This window comes from Anomaloglossus baeobatrachus, chromosome 5 (genome assembly GCF_048569485.1).
Source record: "Anomaloglossus baeobatrachus isolate aAnoBae1 chromosome 5, aAnoBae1.hap1, whole genome shotgun sequence".
NCBI classification, from domain to species: domain Eukaryota; kingdom Metazoa; phylum Chordata; class Amphibia; order Anura; family Aromobatidae; genus Anomaloglossus; species Anomaloglossus baeobatrachus.
In genome coordinates this window covers 581,867,328-581,888,563 of record NC_134357.1, presented here as the reverse complement: position 1 = coordinate 581,888,563, position 21,236 = coordinate 581,867,328, and the positions used below count along the sequence as shown (strand labels likewise).

General features: G+C 48.7%; 1 protein-coding gene across 1 annotated transcript in view; it reads left to right on the top strand.

Annotated features, from left to right (window-relative positions):
- Positions 1–21,236, top strand: part of LOC142312468 (uncharacterized) — a 419,059-nt gene that overhangs the window by 263,647 nt on the left and 134,176 nt on the right. Inside the window, exon 7 of the mRNA XM_075351408.1 lies at positions 5,819–6,416. Within this exon, the coding sequence (XP_075207523.1) occupies positions 5,819–6,416 (598 nt within the window). The remainder of the gene's footprint in view (positions 1–5,818; positions 6,417–21,236) is intronic.

Sequence of the window (21,236 nt, the reverse complement as noted above, 5' to 3'; positions counted from 1 at the left end):
TTGTATGGATCGGTTCTGGACTTGGACTTGACCTGAAGTTTATTTGAAGTCACTGATTGGCAGTCCGGGTCTCCGTCCACATGCAGCCATAAACAGATCACTAACAGGGGAGGGCGGGTTTATTCAGTTTTATTTCTTGGTGCACAATACATCTGATCACACGAGAGCGGTTTCCATACGTAAAGCTCCCGAACTCCAAACCTGAACTTTGCTATCTTGGAGAAGTCTGAGCTTATAACGAACACCGAATTCCAGGTTCACTCATCTCTAGTAGTGAATAAAAATCAGACTTTTGTAAAAAAAAAAACATAAAAAAATCGGTTTCTGTCTCCATTTTCCGACATCGGAGTAGAGTGAGGACTTGTTTTTTGCTTGATGAGCCGACGTTTTCATTGATACCATTTTAGGTGCAATACTTTTATAGGTCGGTTTTGCAACTTCATGTTGACATTTTTTTTTTTACTACCCAAATGATATCTTCCCTCCATTATTATCTCCATTAATTTTACATATCGGCTCCTCTCCTTCCCATTCAGGTCCTTACAATATCGGATCCTTTCAGTGGATTTATTCTGTTTCAGAAATGTCCAGGATGGATATGGACAGGGACAAGATGGCGGAGAGGATATTACACCTCACCCTAGAGATCCTCTTCCGGCTTACTGGAGAGGTGAGAGATTCTGATGACGTCACATTACATCATTCTTATCTATGGGAATAACAGATGGACAGAACTGGAGAGGTGAGGACTCTGGAAATGTCTGGAGTGAGATTTATTACTGTGTCTCTCCATAACCAGGATTACACAGTAGTGAAGAAGACCTCTAGTGAGCGCTGTCAGGCCCCTGTGTCTGAGGGATGGGGAAGACCCCTGAGCCCAATCACGGGGCCTCCACCTCACCCCCCGATACATGAGGACATCAATGACCAGAAGATCCTAGAAGTCACCTACAAGATGATTGAGCTGCTGACTGGAGAGGTGACACTGCTGGGAATGCTGGGACATTATACAGTAACGCTATGAAGGGATCGGGGGTGACGGTATCATTGTATGTGTCAGGTTCCTATAAGGTGTCAGGACGTCACCGTCTATTTCTCCATGGAGGAGTGGGAGTATTTAGAAGGACACAAAGATCTGTACAAGGACGTCATGATGGAGGTTCCCCAGCCCCTCACATCACCAGGTAATAGACAGGACTAAATACACACGGCCTATAATTATCTGTATGTAAGGAATGAATTCAGTCCCTGTATGTGTCTCCTCCAGTTCTATCCAGTAAGAGGACAACACCAGAGAGATGTCCCCGTCCTCTTCTCCCACAGGACTGTAAACAAGAAGACCCCGATGTTCCTCAGGATGTGTTTCCTCCAGCTCTATCCTGTAAGAGATATCTACTCATGTACTTTCAGCACTAATTTTGTGTTTACATTTTTAGGCTTTCTGCTGTATTTTTTCAGCTGTATTTTCTTTGCTTCTGCTTCTTCTGCTGTTTGTTTCTAGTGCCTTCTCTATGTCATTATGAAGGCAACTCAAAGACCTGCAGAGGGTTCATGAATACCCGGTTTCCCTGAAAATACGACCTACACCAAAAATAAGACCTAGCGTGATTTTATGGGATTTTTGGAGAATACTTGAAATATTAGCCCTACTCCAAAAATAATCCCTAGTTACAGTCAGGGCCAGCGTTGGGAGGAGTCAAACTGCGCAATTTCTCAGGAACCCCACTTTCTTAGGGTCCCCATCAGTTGTATTCTAAGGTTGATTGTTTAAGGACCTTTGATGACTTCAAAGTCTTGTGACATGATATAACCAAAGGTCTCTTAATTGCAGGAGTCTAAATGAACTGAACAGGACACAGGCTGGCATGCAGGACTGGCATTAGCGGAAAGTGAGAGCAAACGGGACAATTACACAGGCCTCCATTCTCCTAGGGGCTCAGTGTTTATATGCCAATTATAGGACTGCTTAAAGACCTTTTTTACATCACATCATGTGACCAAAGGCTGGTGTGTGTGTGTGTGTGTGTGTGTGTGTTCACGCCAATTTTAACCAGCTTTGCCAAAATAGGCAGCGCTTGGCCAGAAGAAGGGAGTGATGCCGCCGCTTCTCTAATTCATAACAAACTGCGGCGTTCCCTATTCCAGAAATCTCACTCCAGTCTCTGACGTCATTTTTCAGTGTCCATCGTCAGTCTTGATGAATTAGAGCCCTAATGTATAACTGCAAGACCCTGCTACCTGCTTTGGTTACAAATCCTAAGGTTAGGCTATCAACGTTACAGTCCCAGACAACCCTGTTAAATATCCGACATCTCTCTGGAACTATTTTATGTTCTTCTTTGAAAAAAAATCTCTTTGAAATTGTCTATTTTGTGGATCAATGTTACAAGGAGATTTTTGCAGGTTTTGACAACTGTCATGGCGGCGTCAGGATCTGTGGAAATTATAGATTCTGGTACTCTGCATGTTAACTTCTCTGATGTGTGTGAGCAGCGCAAGGAAATGCAGGCGTTGAATCACAGGCTTGGGCAGTCTAGCAAGAGTTATTCTCTGCTGGGCTGCTTGTTAATGTCTTTGATCACATGCTGTGGAGGAGAAAGTATCTATTGCTCCCCTTCTGTGTATGCTGGCTGGACTATTTCATTAATGCAAGCTATAGGTTACCTATACTGGTCTGGTGAGGTGTTGTGATCCAGAATTACGGGTGATTGTTGTGTATTATTGCTGTGAACTGTTGTGGTGTTAACCCCTGTTGTCTTTTTATTGCTGCCTTTCTGCTCTTGCTTTTCTCCTTAGTCTCTCACTGTTTATTTCTGTGAGTTTGCAATGTGTCCCATTTGTCTTAATCCGTGTTTCCTGTCTGTCTTAAGCCCCCTTCACATGCACGTGTCTCCGGTACGTGCTAGGTCCGTGCCCGCATGTACCGGAGACACGGGCACACGTAAACCTATTAAAATCAATGGGTTTATGTGCACGCACGTGTGCAGCCATTGGCCCGTGCCTCCGTGTGGAGCACACGTGAGCCCGTGTGCTCCACACGGATGCATGTCAGTGTTTTTCCGGCAGAACGGGTGTCACGTGGCCCGCACGCGTACCACACGGATGTAGTGTGGATGCGGGCCCACGTGACACGCGCCGGAGAAACACACGTGTCATTTTTAAAATAAAAAAAACACATACTCACCACCTCCACCAGCCCTGCAGTGTCTGCCGCGGCTGTCACCTGCATCCAACCCCCAGTGATTTTGAACAACGCGTCTTCTTCACTGGGGGCCGGAAACAGCGTCAGCGGGGCGTGGCCTGTGCCGGACACTTGAATTCAGCACCACAGACAGATCCGGAAGAAAATTGTAAGGCGGGGCTTTCCGTTCTCAGTGTACTATTACGTATAACACACGTAGTGCCATAAACACGGCACACGGAGGGGAAAACACACCTTTGACACGTCCGTGAAACACATGCGTGATTTTCACGGACGTGTAAAGGGGGCCTTAATCTGTGTTTCCATCATATTCCTGCCCCTTCCTTCCCCGGGAGATAACAGATTAGATTTGGTCAGGAGAATAGTAAGTCACGGGACTTGGGCATCTCCATCTTAAGGGGTAATCGAGAGGTTAGGAATAGTTTATGGTCCCCTAGCGTGAGGGACAGTATAGCAGCCCCCTGTCACAATCAATCAGATTATTTACTGTAGCATATTCTAGAGAACTGGTGCTAGGAATGGGAGATTCAAATTAACGAAGATGTAACTCTAAAGGGGGCTTTACACGCAGCGATATCGCTAACGATATTTCATCGGGGTCACAGAATTTGTGACGCACATTCGGCATTGTTAGCAACGTCGTTGCGTGTGACACGAACGCGCGTTAACGATCAGAATTACTCACCTAATTGTTGATTGTTGACTTGTCGTTCATTTTCAAAAGATCGTTGCTCATTATTGACGCAGGTTGTTTGTAGTTCTTGAGGCAGCACACATCGCTACGTGTGACACCTCGGGAACGACGAACAACAGCTTACCTGCGTCCTCCGGCAACGAGGTGGGCGTGTCGTTAATGCGGTTGCTCTCCGCCCCTATAGGTCGCCTGTTGTGTGACGTCGCTGTGACCGCGCACGAACCTCCCTTAACAAAGAGGTTGTTCGCTGCACACAGACTGCGCTCGGAAGGTACGTGTGAGAGGTGTTAGCGATATTGTGCGCCACGGGCAGCGAGTGATAGCAATATCACTAGCGATATCGTAGAGTGTAAAGCAGCCTTTAGATGTCGAAATTGGACAACAGATTCAGAATACATTTTTTTCTTAATTTAATTTCTGATGTTATGGTTTTAAAAAACATACCGTATTTTTTGCTTTATAAGATGCACCGGATTATAAGACACAGCCCAAATTAGACATAAAAAAAGGTAAAAAAATAAAAATGGGGTCTGTCTTATACTCCGGTCTTCTCTTACCAGAGGGGGCAGCAGTGGTGGTGTAGCGGGGTCACAGGAGGCAGAGGTTGTGCTGGCAGGAGCGGCAGGTCAGTGGCCGCGGGGTCCGTGGTGGCAAGAGCCGCGGGGTCCGTGGTGGCAGCAGTAGTGTCGGCGGGTGAGTCGTGCAGCAGGCCGGTGCGGTGAGTGTCCCCGTGTCCACGGTCCCGGTTCAAATGATGGTGCATGGAGTGGCGCATGCGCAGATGGAGCTCTCATCCAAGGGCTCCCATCTGCGAACGCGCTGACTCCCGGAGCGGCGCGTGCGCAGATGGAGCTCTCATCCAAGAGCTCCATCTGCGCACGCGCCCGCTCCCGGCGCCATCATTTGAAACTGGGACCGCAGACAAACTGGATAACCTGCTGCACAGCCGCCCGAATGCAAAGGATGGCATCCAGCAGGCGGCCCGCACAACCTGCGTGCACGCAGCCGGGTACCTGTGGCTGCGGGTGGGCGGCAGTCGGGTGCCTGTGCCTGCTTGCCGGCGGCAGCCGGGTGCCTGTGTGAGGGCGGCAGCCGGGTGCCTGTCTGTGCCGGCTGCCTCCCGCACACAGGCACCTGGCTGCCACCCGCACGCAGGCACAGGTACCCGGTCGCTTGCATGCAGCCACAGGCACCCGAACGCCCGATCGCCGCACAGACAGGACCCCCAGGTAAAGCTATATTTGGATTTTAAGACGCACCCCTCATTTTCCTCCCAAAATTTTTATGTAATTTCAAGATATCATTAAAAAATAATAACATTGTGTTTATTTTTAACAGATGACTGTATTGGGAGCTCAGATGGAAATCTATTATCTTTAGAATTTAAAACAGATGATGAAAGTATCACACATGATACATATAAAGAGCATGCTGGTGTCCCAGATATACCTCCAGTCCTTCCTCGGAAAGCTTTATCATCAGATCTTTTCAAACAAGTCCAAAATTCCGATTTATCACAGAATTGTAAGCAAAATCAAAGTTACAGAAGGGATGTGGAACATGAAACGGCTCCTATAAGGGACAAACCATTTTCATGTTCAAAATGTGGGAAATGTTTTATTCGGAAATCAAATCTTGTTATGCATCAAAGATCTCACACAGGGGCGAAGCCATTTTCATGCTTGGAATGTGGTAAAAGTTTTACTAGGAAATCAAATCTTGTTGACCATGGAAAACGTCACATAGGAGAGAAGCCATTTTCATGTTCAGAGTGTGGGAAATGTTTTATTCGGAAATCGGATCTTGTTGTGCATCAAAGATATCACACAGGGAAGAAGCCATTTTCATGTTCAGAGTGTGGGAAATGTTTTATTCGGAAATCGGATCTTGTTGTGCATCAAAGATATCACACAGGGAAGAAGCCATTTTCATGTTCAGAGTGTGGGAAATGTTTTTTTCAGAAATCACATCTTGTTGACCATGGAAAACGTCACATAGGAGAGAAGCCATTTTCATGTTCAGAGTGTGGGAAATGTTTTAATGTCAAATCAGATCTTGTTAGGCATCAAATATGTCACACAGAGGAGAAGCCATTTTCATGTTCAGAATGTGGGAAATGTTATAATTTCAAATCAGATCTTACTAGGCATCAAAGATCTCATACAGGGGAGAAGCCATTTTCATGTTCAGAATGTGGGAAATGTTATAATTTCAAATCAGATCTTACTAGGCATCAAAGATCTCATACAGGGGAGAAGCCATTTTCATGTTCAGAGTGTGGGAAATGTTTTATTCAGAAATCAACTCTTGTTGTGCATCAAAGATTTCACACAGGGGAGAAGCTGTTTTCATGTTCAGAGTGTGGGAAATGTTTTAATTTCAAATCAGATCTTACTAGGCATCAAAGATCTCATACAGGGGAGAAGCCATTTTCATGTTCAGAGTGTGGGAAATGTTTTATTCAGAAATCAAATCTTGTTGTGCATCAAAGATTTCACACAGGGGAGAAGCTGTTTTCATGTCCAGAATGTGGGAAATGTTTTACTAGGAAATCAGGTCTTATTCACCATCAAAAAAATCACACAAAATAAACCATTTTTATGTTCTGAATGTGGAAAATGTAATTTACAGAAATCACATCTTGTTAACCCCTTCAGCCCCCAGCCTGTTTTCACCTTAAAGACCCGGCCATTTTTTGCAATTTTTACCAGTGTCACTTTGACAGGTTATAACTGGAACGCTTCAACGGATCCTGGTGATTCTGACATTGTTTTTTTGTGTCATATTGTACTTCATGTCAGTGGTAAATTTAGGCCGATATGTTTTGCGTTTATTTGTGGAAATTTGGCGAAAATTTTGAAAATTTCTCAATTTTCAAAATTTGAAATTTTATGCCCATAAATCTGAGAGATATGTCACACAAAATAGTTACTAAATAACATTTCCCACTTGTCTACTTTACACCAACGCAATTTTTGAAACAACATTTTTTTTCATTAGGAAGTTAGAAGGGTTCAAAGTTGATCAGCAATTTCTCATTTTTCCAGCAAAATTTACAAAAAAAGATTTTTTAGGTACCACATCACATTTAGAGTGATTTGCAATACCTGGGCGACAGAAAATACCCAAAAGTGACCCATTCTAAAATCTGCACCCCTCACTCTGCTCAAAATCACATCCAAGAAGTTTATTAACCCTTTTTTTATTTTGTTAGCCATAAAAGTTAGCATTTTCACAAGGGTATCAGGAAAAATGCACTATAAAATGTATCGTGCATTTTCTCCTGAGTACGCAGATACCTCATATGTGGTGGAAATCAAATGTTTGGGTATATGGCAGGGCTCGGAAGGCAAGGTGCGCCATTTGAATTTTTGAGTGCAAAATTAGCTGCACTCAGCGGACGCCATGTCGGGTTTGAAGACCCCGAGGTGCCTAAACAATGAAACTCCCCCACAAGTGACCCCATTTTCGAAACTAGAGCCCTCATGGAATTTATCTAGCTGTTTAATGAGCAATTTGAACCCCTGGAGGCTTCACAAACGTTTGTAATGTTCAGCCGTGAAAATTATATATATTTTTTTTTACCACAAAATCGTTTTTTCAAACAGGTAGCTTTTTTTTCACAAGGGTATCAGGAAAAAATGCACCATGAAACGTATTGTGCAATTTCTCCTGAGTACACAGATACCTCATATGTGGTGGAAATCAATTGTTTGGGCGCACAGCGGGGCTCAGAAGAGAAGGAGCGCCATTTCACAGCAAGATTGGTTGGAATTATTAGCGGCCCCCATGTTGCGTTTGGAGACCCCACTGAGATGCCTAAACAAGGGAGCTCCCCCACATGTGACCCCATTTTGGAAACTAGACCCCCCCCTTCCCCATACAAAAAATTAGTTTGGCGAAAGAAAAAATTCGGACGTCAGTAAAAAAAAAAATAATAAAGTAATGAGCGCCTGCAACTGACACTATGGCAAGTGCCACACGTGAGAGTGATGCACGAATCTCACATCGCATCATCCGGCACAGCCACACACTCCTGTCTGGAAGAGAGCGACCGTGCCGGATGATGCAATGTGAGACTCGTGCATCACTCTCACGTGTGGCACTGGGCTGACCCTTACAATATTCTGTAAAAAATACTGCAGTTGACGATTACTACAATATAATTTTACTGGCCCTAAACTAAGTTTATTTGTGTTTCTTAGTTTACAGAAAATAAATCAGGACGCACGCACGGATGTGCTACAAAAAGGGGGGAACTAGGTGGGTGAATAAAAAGATGGAATGAGGATGGGAGAGGGCGCGGCGGAGGATGGGAGAGGGCACGGCAGATGAAAGAGCGGTGGAGGATGGGAGAGGGTGGGCAGCAGATCAGGGTGAGAGGTTGTGGAGGGGGCAGATCGGGGAGTGTGAGAGGTGGGGGAAGGGACTTCAGATAAAGAGGATGGGAGAGCAGGCAGCAAATCAGGGAGGGTGAGAGAAGGGGCAGCATATCAGGGAGGGGCGCAGCAGCTGATGATGGGGAGGGTGAGATGGGGAGGAGGCAGCAGATCGGGAAGGTGAGATGGCGGGCAGCAGATCGCGGAGGTGAGATGGCAGACAGCGGGCAGCAGATCGGGAAGGTGAGATGGGGAGGGGGCAGCAGATCGCAGAGTTGAGATGGGGAGGCGGGCAGCAGATCGGGAAGGTGAGATGTCAGACAGCGTGCAGCAGATCGGGAAGGTGAGATGGGGAGGGGGCAGCAGATCGGGAAGGTGAGATGGGGGAGGGGGCAGCAGATCGCAAAGGTGAGATGGCGGACAGTGGGCAGCACATCGGAGGTGAGATAGGGGAGGTGGCAGCAGATCGGGAAAGTGAGATGGGGGAGAGGGCAGCACATCGCGGAGGTGAGATTGAGGACAGCGGGCAGCAGATCGCGGAGGTGAGATGGCGGGCAGCACATCGCTGAGGTGAGATGGGGGAGGCGGGCAGCACATCGCGGAGGTGAGATGGGGGAGGCGGGCAGCACATCGCGGAGGTGAGATGGGGGAGGCGGGCAGCACATCGCGGAGGTGAGATGGGGGAGGCGGGCAGCACATCGCGGAGGTGAGATGGGGGAGGCGGGCAGCACATCGCGGAGGTGAGATGGGGAAGGCGGGCAGCACATCGCGGAGGTGAGGTGGGGGAAGCGGGCAGCACATCGTGAAGGTGAAATGGGGGAGTTGGGCAGCACATCGCGGAGGTGAGATGGCGGACAGCGGGCAGCAGATCGCGGAGGTGAGATGGCGGGCAGCAGATTGCACAGTGTGGGAGATGGTGGAGAGGGCAGCAGATGAGGATGTGAAAGAGCGGGCAGCAGCTCACGGAGGGGGGCAGCGGCTGATGGGAGAGAGCGGTGGCAGATAGAGGAGATCGGCGGTGGATCGGAGTTGGTTGCAGCGGATCGGGGGCAGGGGCTTACCAGGGCACTTGCAGGGATTGCTCCCCTCGGCTTCCACGGATGGAGTAAAGCGGAGGGGAGTGGTCACCGGCCGCAGATCCACGGTGACTAGAGAGATCGGTCACAAGGCCGATCTCTCCAATCAGAGCTGGGGGCGGATGAAGCAGCGATCACCCAGCTCCAGCCAATAATCAGTGCTACAGCTGCACTGATATGGCTGGATTTCAATGTTTCAGGCATTTTCAATGGTTGAAGCATTACAGTGGCTGTGATTTGGCTGAGCGGTGTTCGTCAGCCAATCACAGCCTCCGAAGGTCCGGGGAGGAAACACCACCCCTCCTGAGATCAGGCAGAGGTCCCCTCCTTCCCGAATCTAAGGTTTGTGTGTACCGATTGCACTCACCGGGGCTCCGGGGCCGCGATTTTTCCATGACGTACTGGGTACGTCATGGGTCGTTTAGCACCATGTCACCATGACGTACCCAGTACGTCAAGGGTCGTTAAGGGGTTAAACATGTGAAGAAGCCGCAAAGGGAAGGAACCTTTTTCATGCTGTGAATAATTGAAATGTATAACTGGTAAATCAAGTTTTGCCGACATCAGAAAACCAACAGAGCGGAGCAGCCATTTTTGCTTTCAAAATTTGCCAAATGTTTTTACCATTAGGCTAAGACCGCACTTTGCGTTTTTACCTGCATTTCTGCAGCGTTTTCATGCGTTTTGGTTTTCCATTGTAGTCTATGGAAAATGCTGATTTCCTGACCGCACTTTGCGTTTTAAAATGCTGCGTTTAATTTGCATATTTTGTGGCAAAAACAATGCGTTCAAAGAAGCAGCATGTCAGTTGTTTTTGCCATTTCTGCAGCGTTTTGCTAACATTGAAGTCAATGAGAAGTAGCAAAAAGCAACAAACGTCAAAATACCCTGTAGACTGTGAGCCCTCGCGGGCAGGGTCCTCTCTCCTCCTATACCAGTCTGTTTTGTACTGTTAATGATTGTTGTACGTATACCCTCTTTCACTTGTAAAGCGCCATGGAATAAATGGCGCTATAATAATAAATAATAATAATACCTGCGTTTTACCTGCTTTTTAGCGGCAGAAACACTGCGTTTTGGACTGCAAAAACGCATGCTTTTCTGACATCAAATTAAGGGATTAATATGTCCATTTAGACACATACATAGTCCGACAATTAAATTAAAGAAAAGTTTAAGTTTATTGCTATTTTAACAAATTATTATGAAACCGCTATAATTTCATTAAATATAACTATTTTCTTTATTAATTCACAAAATATGTGTTTTGTTTTTTTTTTCTCTTTTTTTCATTCAGTTTGACTGTCTAAACTTTATTTACCATTGTCTTGATGTCCAAAACGCATCTGTCAAAACGCAGGTCAAAAAGCAGGTAAAAAGCGCTGAAAACGCATCTAAAACGTGGTAAATACGCATGCGTTTTCAGCGCTAAATTTCTGAAAAAGGCAACTTTGGTCAAATCAATTAAGGCAAAAATGTGCGTTCTAAACTGCATGTAGGGGAACGCAAAGTGCGGTCTTAGCCTTAATCAGGTACTGTTGTCAGATGAGTCACACGGGAGAAGCCATCATGATGTACCATAGTACAAAGGGTTTTATCCTAAAATCGGCTACAGTTCCTTAAGTAAGAATTTGTGAGGGAAAGAACCATTTTCTTTCTTTTTAGAAATTATTATATTTTTTAGACCATAAGACACACCTAGGTTTTTAAAGAGGAATATAGGGAAAAAATGTGGTCATGAAGCACTGTTATGGGTAGGATCTGCTGCTGACACTGTTACGGGGAGAAAATCCCCCAATTCCGTACTAGTATCCCCTATTCTTGGCCCCTTCCAGGTATATGTGTCTCCCATACTCGTATATATGTCATCTTGGGCCCATTCTTCTATATATTTCCCCATCACGCTGCACACATAAGAAAATAAATGATTATACTCACCATCCTTCCGCTCTCCCTGTGCACGGTGTTCTCTTCTGGTGCCGGCAAGTGACTTCATCATGTAAACAGCGCAGTGCATGACATTACTGCCATGTGCCCCCAGTTACACGCAGATGTAAGCTGCCAGAATATTCACTGCTCCCCACAGCCGGGATTATGGGCTTCGGGAGCAGTGAATATTCATTCTTTAATAGACACACGTGATCGCCCAGTCACAGCAGTAAGCCGGCGACTGGGTGATCATGTGTACCTGATATTAAAGAGAATGAATATTCACGGCTCCCCACGCAAATAATACCGCCGACCTCTTGGTTGGCGCTGGCTTCACTGCCTAGAGGTGGGCAAGATTATGGTGTGGGGAGCAGTGAATATTCATTTTCTTTCTTAGCTGGCACACTGTTAAGGCCGCATTACACGCAACCACATATCTAACGATATGTCGTTGGGGTCACAGAATTCGTGACGCACATCCGGCGTCGTTAGCGACATCGTTGCGTGTAACAGTTCAGAGCGAGTATTAACGATCAAAAATACTCACCTTATCGTTGATCGTTGACACGTCGTTCATTTTCAAAATGTCGTTCCTCCTTCTGGCCGCAGGTTGTTCATCGTTCCTGAGGCAGCACACATCACTACGTGCGACACCCCGGGAACGACGAACAACAGCTTACCTGCGTTCTCCGGCAACGAGGTGGGCGTCAGTTTCTTTCGGCTGTTCTCCGCCCCTCTGCTTCTATTGGCCGCCTGCCATGTGACGTTGCTGTGATGCCGCACAAACCGCCCCCTTAGAAAGGAGGCGGTTCGCTGGCCACGGCGACGTCGCTAGGCAGGTAAGTACGTGTGACTGGGACTAACGATATTGTGCGCCACGGGCAGCGATTTGCCTGTGACGTACAAACGATGGGGTGGGTATGCTCGCCAGCTATTGCTAGCGATATCGCTTCGTGTAACGGGGCCTTTAGCCCTTTTGAGAGCCTTCAGGAATATTTTTGAATAGTTTTGATACTGGATTATATTTAGATAATTCACTAATCTCAGATTGCCCACTGCTTTATTTACTAAATAATAATAATCTTTATTTCTATAGCACCAACATATTCCGCAGCGCTTTACAATTCAGGAGGAACATATACACATCATATACATAAACATACAAACAAGTAACAATTATAGAGGATACAATATTTAAAAGGAAAATTGGCAACCCTGCTCGTGAGAGCTTATAATCTACAATGAGATGGGGGGAGGGGCAAGGTACAAGTGTTTATTTAAAATGACAATCCAGCCAGCTCATGGGGGATAGATGATGGCTTCCTGGACCAGTTGGCCAGAGCCTTGAGATGCATTTGGGTGCCATGGAGTTTGACATGGGGTTATGTTCTGAGAAGTTGTAGAGGGATTAGGTGAAATTAGTTTGGCTAGGGAGTGTGATAGGCCACCCTAAAAAGATGCGTTTTTAGGGAGCGTCTGAAGCTGAGTAAGTTGTGATTTGTCCTAACTTCTTGGGGTAGAGCGTTCCAGAGGTTTGGTGCAGCTCGGAAGAAGTCTTGGATTCGGGAGTGGGAGGTTCGAATTAGTGTGGATGTTAGTCGAAAGTCATTTGCAGAGCGTAGAGAACGGGTGGGATGATAGACAGAGAGGAGGGTGGAGATGTAGGGGGGGTGCTGCACTGTGGAGAGCTTTGTGGGTGAGAACAAGCAGTTTGAATTGGATCCTGTGATATATGGGCAGCCAGTGCAATGACTGGCACAGAGAGGAGGCATCCGAGTAGCGGTTGGCCAGGTAGGTGACCCTGGCTGCTGCATTAAGGATGGACTGTAGAGGGGAGAGTCTAGTTAGGGGGAGACCAATTAATAGAGAGTTACAGTAGTCAAGGCGAGAGTGGATCAGGGCCACGGTGAGGGTTTTTTTCGTTTCCATTGTGAAAAAGCGCAGCCCCAGATTGGAGATAGGAACTCATAAGTATATCGCATTGTATATAATTGCATTTCAAAGCTTGTTGTTTTGTTAATAAATGCTTGTAAATATATATTCTTCACACCTGTCTTTCTCTATTGTCTAGATGTGATGATTTTGTCTCAGAACCTCTGGAGATGAGGCAGACCTGTAGACATTTCACACAAAAATAGTGAGGGGAGAATTGAATTACACTGCAGACTAGATTTGTGGAAGTTGTTAAGATACTCTGGATTCATGAAGAGGCATGCACTACTTCATGAATCACAAGTGGCACCCGCATAAATTGGGCCCTTTATGTTATAAAAATGATCACTTTACGGGGGCGGGACCGGAAGTTCATGGAGTGAGACGCCTGGCTGAGATCTCCCCGTGGTCACAGCTACATTTGAGGTCATAAATACTTACGATCTCACTGCCGACATTTCAGAGATGGTGAGGAAGCCCCAGCAGAAGCCGCTGAACAGATTGGTGCCCTCCTCACAGCTTGCTTCAACACTAGGCCCCCTGGACGCATTCCTATATCCTGGTGCTGGGAAAGCACACACAGGTAACATTAGCGGCGGCTCGGCGGGAAACTCTGGAGAGTGATGCCAGACCCCCACAGCAGGAGGGGAACCTGGGACATAACTGCTGTATAACACCCCTGAACGAGCAGAAGACTCCGGGCAGACGGGGAGGAGGGCACAGGAAAACACAGCTTCCAGCAACACACAGCAGAGGGAGGGGGCAGGACACATGGAGGGAGAAGGCCTACAAGGCCCAGCAGGGAGCCAGGCATTACAACAGCTAAGGCAGGAAGCTCACTCCATGACAATCCAAGATACAAAAAACAAGGAACAGCACAGTGACTCCTCACAGACACAGAGACCCGCAGAAGATTCCAGCCTATCTGCTACCCCCTCCATGTCCAGATTTTCACAACCAGTCACTCTTTTCTCCAACACCTCAGATACCCCTCTTTTGCCAGATGATGACTCTCAAGGTATATCTATGAGGGACTGGAGGCATACCTCCCAACCGTCCCGGATACAGCGGGACAGTCCCTCTTCTGAGCCTTTGATCCCGGGTCCCGCCCGTGAGGCTGTTTATCCCGGGCTCCACCCACCCACTGTAGCCCCGCCTCGCTGTTTCTCCCTTCTATTCATTACAGAGCCGACCGCGCACCTACTCCTGTGACTGCTGCTGAGGTATGAATCACCCCCTGCAGCAGAGCGATCCCCCTGCAGCAGAGCGACCCCCCCCTCCCCCAGAGCCGACCCCCCCAGTCCTGGAGCCTGCGTTTCTCTGCAGCTGTTCTCTGATTCCCCGTGTGCGGCTTCTCACTGCTGCAGACACGCGGGGAGTCAGGAAGCTGAGGAGACCGTGCAATCAGCGCTTCTCTCTCCTGCAGATAGCAGTGGCAATAACCTATGCAGAGTGACATCTGCAGGCTTCTATTACCGATCAGTGGTCTCCTGCCTGTGGAGCTGCTGGGTCCTAGCTTCCCAACAACTTCAGCTCTGCTTTATCCTGGCTGCCCTACCAGTTAAAGGGAACATGTCAGCAGAAATTTCACAATAAAAATAAAAGATTCCCCTCTGCAGCTCCTGGGCTGCTTCTAGAAAGGTTCCTGTTGTTATTGTGCCCCCTTTGAGACCTACAAAAATACTTTATGAAGTCTTACCTTTTTGTATGCAAATGTGTTTTTATGGTCACGGGGGCGGGCTGTCTGGCGTCCGTTATTCCCCCTCCTGCCGCTTTACGCAGTCCCCCATTGCTCATTTACATACACAAGGACGCCTTCCTCATGTAACTGTCTTCCCGAAGTTTTGCGCATGTGAACGCTTTTTCAGGTGATTGCGCAGGCACGAGATTATGGGCGGCGCTGTGATTGTCATCAGCAGCGTTAACCAAGTACCCGCCCATAATCTCGTGCCCGCACTTTTCCCTCTGACTCCACCGTTATGCGCAAGTGCTGGCCATATGAACCATGTTACCTATTACCGCTTGCACGAGATTATGGGCGGGTACTTGGATGACTTTGCTGATGACAATCACAGCGCCGCCCATAATCTCGCGCCCATGGTAATAGGTAACATGGTTCATATGGACAGTGCTTGCACATAACAGTGGAGGCAGAGTGAGAAGCGTGGGCACGAGATTATGGGCAGGTACTTGGATGACGCTGCTGATGACAATCACAGCGCCGCCCATAATCTCGCGCCCATGGTAATAGGTAACATGGTTCATATGGACAGTGCTTGCGCATAACGGTGGAGGCAGAGTGAGAAGCGTGGGCACGAGATTATGGGTGGGTACTTGGATGACGCTGCTGATGACAATCACAGCGCCGCCCATAATCTCGCGCCTGCGCAATCACCTCAAAAGCGTTCACACTTTGCACAGTGCTCAGTCCCGCGAGAGTGGCACTGGGCATGCACAAAACTTCAGGAGGACAGTTACATGAGGAAGGCGTCCTCATGTATGGAAATGAGCAATGGGGGACGGCGTACAGCGGCAGGAGGGGGAATAACGGACGCCAGGCAGCCCGCCCCCGTGACCATAAAAACAGATTTGCATACAAAAAGGTAAGACTTCATAAAGTATTTTTTTAGGTCTCAAAGGGGGCACAATAACAACAGGAACCTTTCCAGAATTCATCCCAGGAGCTGCAGAGGGGAATCTTTTATTTTTTTTGCTAAATTTCTGGTGACAGTTTCCCTTTAAAGGGAACCTATCAGGTGCAATCTGCACTCAGAGCCAGGAGCAGTTCTGGGTGTATACTGCTAATCCCTCCCTAACTGTCCCTGTATACACTAGCATAGATAAAGGCATCTATAGAAAAAGTATTTTTTAAGAGCTTATATCTTGTGCTAATTAGCGCGGGGACTAGTCCCAAGGGCGTTACTTCACTTGGCTAGTCGGCTCACATAGCGTATTAGTACTCACACAGGGGCGTAATAACATGCTAACATGCTATGCGAGCCGACTAGCCAAGTGAAGTAACGCCCTTCGGACTAGTCCCCGCGCTCATTAGCATAAGATATAAGATCTTTAAAAATATTTGTTCTTGATCTCTTTATCTATGCTAGTGTATACAGGGACGGTTAGGCAGGGATTAGCAATATGTGCCCAGAACTGCTCCTGGCTCTGAGTGCATATTGCACCTGACAGGTTCACTTTAAAGGGAACCTGTCACCAGATTTGGGGCCTATAAGCTGCAGCCACCACCAGCGGGATCTTATGTACACATTCTAACATGCTGCATACCTCCCAACCGTCCCGGATACAGCGGGACTTTCACGCTTTACGTTGTTTGTCCCGTTGCCACGGGCGGGACGGCCGGCTCCCGGGCTCCGCCCACCCACTCTCTCTCCGCCTCCCTGCTTTTCCCTCCTACCATCCTAGTAGACGTGGCATAGAGAGGAGCGCTGCCTGTGCTGCTGCTGGTACAGTAAACTAATCTCCCCAGCGCTGATTTCCCTCCCTCCCCCCTCACCCCCGGCCGGAGCCTGTCTGTGCGGTCGGCCGGCCGCCTGTCTGTGCGGTCGGCCGGCCGCCTGTCTGTGCGGTCGGCCGGCCGCCTGTCTGTGCGGTCGGCCGGCCGCCTGTCTGTGCGGTCGGCCGGCCACCTGTCTGTGCGGGCGCCCCCCTGCCGCCTGTCTGTGCGGGCGCCACCCGCCGCCTGTCTGTGCGGGCGCCCCCCGCCGCCTGTCTGTGCGGGCGCCCCCCTGCCGCCTGTCTGTGCGGGCGCCCCCCTGCCGCCTGTCTGTGCGGGCGCCCCCCTGCCGCCTGTCTGTGCGGGCGCCCCCCTGCCGCCTGTCTGTGCGGGCGCCCCCCTGCCGCCTGTCTGTGCGGGCGCCCCCCTGCCGCCTGTCTGTGCGGGCGCCCCCCTGCCGCCTGTCTGTGCGGGCGCCCCCCTGCCGCCTGTCTGTGCGGGCGCCCCCCGCCGCCTGTCTGTGCGGGCGGCCCGCCGCCTCATTGTGCGGGCAGCCGGCCGCCTCTCTGTGCGGGCGGCTGGCCGCCTCTCTGTGCGGGCGGCCCGCCGCCTGTCTGTGAAGGCGGCCGGCCGCCTGTCTGTGAAGGCGACCGGCCGCCTCACTGTGCGGGCGACCGGCCGCCTCACTGTGGCTGCCTGCGTGTCCGTGCTGGAGGCCCGCCGGCTGCCTGCGTGTCCGTGCTGGAGGCCCGCCGGCTGCCTGCGTGTCCGTGCTGGAGGCCCGCCGGCTGCCTGCGTGTCCGTGCTGGAGGCCCGCCGGCTGCCTGCGTGTCCGTGCTGGAGGCCCGCCGGCTGCCTGCGTGTCCGTGCTGGAGGCCCGCCGGCTGCCTGCGTGTCCGTGCTGGAGGCCCGCCGGCTGCCTGCGTGTCCGTGCTGGAGGCCCGCCGGCTGCCTGCGTGTCCGTGCTGGAGGCCCGCCGGCTGCCTGCGTGTCCGTGCTGGAGGCCCGCCGGCTGCCTGCGTGTCCGTGCTGGAGGCCCGCCGGCTGCCTGCGTGTCCGTGCTGGAGGCCCGCCGGCTGCCTGCGTGTCCGTGCTGGAGGCCCGCCGGCTGCCTGCGTGTCCGTGCTGGAGGCCCGCCGGCTGCCTGCGTGTCCGTGCTGGAGGCCCGCCGGCTGCCTGCGTGTCCGTGCTGAATGGGTGTGGATGGGGAGTGGATATGGGCGTGACTGTGAAATGGGTGTGGTTAGGGGGCGTGGCCTAAAAATTTGCCACGGCCCTCTTTTCCTTCTTTAAAAGTTGGGAGGTATGTAACACCCCTGAACGAGCAGAAGACTCCGGGCAGACGGGGAGGAGGGCACAGGAAAACGCAGCTTCCAGCAACACACAGCAGAGCAGAGGGAGGGGGCAGGACACATGGAGGGAGAAGGCCTACAAGGCCCAGCAGGGAGCCAGGCATTACAACAGCTAAGGCAGGAAGCTCACTCCATGACAATCCAAGATACAAAAAACAAGGAACAACACAGTGACTCCTCACAGACACAGAGACCCGCAGAAGATTCCAGCCTATCTGCTACCCCCTCCATGTCCAGATTTTCACAACCAGTCACTCTTTTCTCCAACACCTCAGATACCCCTCTTTTGCCAGATGATGACTCTCAAGGTATATCTATGAGGGACTGGAGGTTGTACATGGCACAATTATCTACAAAAGAGGATTTGCAATCCATGATACAGGAAATCAAGGAGGTGTGCAGAACAGAAATTTCGGCTGTCAGACAGGATATTCAACATGTGGCCCAAAGAGTGGAAACTCTAGAGAGTGACCATGATGACACAAGAAATTATGTAGCTAGCCTGCAATCTACAGTAGCAGCACAACATGACACCCTCTGTGAATATCAACGTCACCTGGAAGATCTGGACAATAGGGGGCGACGTCATAAAATTAGAGTCCGGGGTCTTCCTGAGCATAGTGGAGAGGAAAATTTATTTATGGTCCTACAAACCATATTCAACAAAATTCTGAAAGCTCCGCATCTCACAAAATAAGCTTAGACAGAGCACACAGAGCCCTTTGGCCAAAATATGCGTCTCAAACACCTAGAGACATCATCTGCTGTGTCACTGATTATAAGCTCAAGGAAGAAATCATGCTACAAGCACGGAGACTGCGTACCATAGAGCATGAAGGACATCATCTCCAACTTTTACCAGACCTCTCCTGGATTACCCTGCAAAAGAGGAGGATGCTCAAGCCTCTCCTAGACGTCCTAAGGGAAAACCAGATTCTCTACAGGTGGGGCTTCCCCTTTAGTCTCTCAGCCAGAAAGAATGGTCGCACAGCCATGATCAAAGAGGCATCTGACCTTCCTCGTTTCTGCGAAATTCTGGAGATCCCTGTACCGAAATTGTCCAATTGGGAGCTGACTCCTCCAAAGCCATCCCCTACGGCGGTTTGGCACCAAGTCACTTCTAAAAGACAGCGCTCACCTACATCTCTGAATTCTACCAGAGCAAAGGACGGAGGACCGGCCTACAGGAGATAAGAAATAGGGCACAGCCACATTGAAAATATGGAGTAATTCTATTTGGCCGCATTGAACACTACCTGCAAAAGACGACCACGGGAAGCAGACGTGCATAAAGCCAGTTGTATTTCCTTTTTTTTCATATATATATATATATATATATATATATATATATATATATATATATATATATATATATATATATATATATATATATATATAGCTCTTTACAGAGGTGTTAGATTTAAAGCGGAAGCTCTGTTTTACTTCTGAGTTCGCAGACCCCTAAGAGTGAATCCAACTCCTAGAGCAAATATGGCTCTAGTGGAGGCTAATTCTATTGTTATCTATACGCTAGTTGCAGACACTCGACCACGGTCCTTCATAGGTTTTTGAAGACTGGGAAAACCGATTCTGAAATGATATTGTTGACATACCTGTGTATGATGATCCTAACTGTTATTTGTCGTTCCCCACCTTTCCTAATGTGTTTTCCTAACATGTATTATCTTTGTTTGATTTACATGATGCATTCCGATATATCTATCGCGCCAAGGAGCAGTCTGGCTGAAAACTACTATACAGGGGTAGGGATAATCCATCTGCTGAAGCGGGGTAAGATTAAAGATTATTCTCAACTAACCATTTACACACAAACAACCATGATTCGTATAATAACCATAAATGTCAAGGGGCTTAACTCCAATGTTAAGCAGCGATTGGCCCTACAGGAGTTAAAGACCTCAAAGGCAGATGTGGTGTTTATACAAGAAACACATCATGATGATACAGGTTCATTCCACTTTGCAAGGGGGAACTTCCCTACAGCATACACAGCTCCTTGCAATAAAAAGAGAGCAGGACTAGCCATTCTCATAGCCAATGGTGCCCGATTCAAATACTAAGACTATTAAAGATCCCAAAGGTCGCTACATTATTTTGGCAGGACAGCTGAAAGGAGCCCCAATTGTTCTATGCAATGTATACGCACCAAACACGGGCCAAATACCCTTCCTTGAACAGGTCCTAAATAAGATTACACGAGAGCTCCCTTCAACACTGTTTATTGGAGGTGATTTTAATATGCCGTTCTCAGAAATCAGGGATAGAAACTCGATGAGTGGTCAGCAGCCAGGAATACACCTAAAAGCTTTTCGTGCCATGATTCATAAATATGCACTTTTTGACTTGTGGCGAGTGACCAATCCCTCCTCCCGACAATACACATTTTATTCACATCCCCACTCCACACACACACACGCATTGACACCTTTCTGGGCAATCTTCCAGTATTGTGTCTCACTGGAAACTCTGAGATTGGCCAGATTACTCGGTCTTACCACGCTCCCGTCTTACTTGACGTCTGTGACTCTGCCTTGACCAGGAGGGTATGCCATTGGAGACTCAACGATCATCTCCTAAAGGTCCCCATACACCAATCTAAGTTACGAGGTCATTTAGAGGACTATTTTCAATTGAATGGAGATTCTGTCTCCTCCCAGTATATTCTATGGGAGGCACATAAATCTGTTATAAGGGGTAGTTGCATCTCATTGGCATCCCATCTGAAAAGAGACGCAGGCGTACAACATAGGGAGCTCACCAGCCAGCTTGCAAAATTAGAGCGGGACATGCTTGCTAGACCATCCGTTTCCAAACTAAAATCTATTGTGTCCGTGAGGGGTAAGCTGAAAGATTTGGCGATTAGGAAGTTGGAAAAAATGTTGACATTTACTAAACAGCGGTATTACGAGAAAGGCAATAAAGCCCACTCCCTTCTTGCAGCACAACTCAGGGATCGAAAAGCACAATCCATGCCCTTGACCATTAGGGATACACGAGGACCCCTGATGTATGACCCCAGGGACACGCAAACACCTTCAGGGATTACTATGCTAAATTATACTCCCTTCCCTCAGCCCTTCCATCAGATGTAGAAACAAGAAATCATCTACTCAATGAATACTTGGCCGCTCGGTCACTTCCATCACTAGATGCGGATGCCCTTAATACACTCAATAGCCCAATCTCCATTGAGGAAT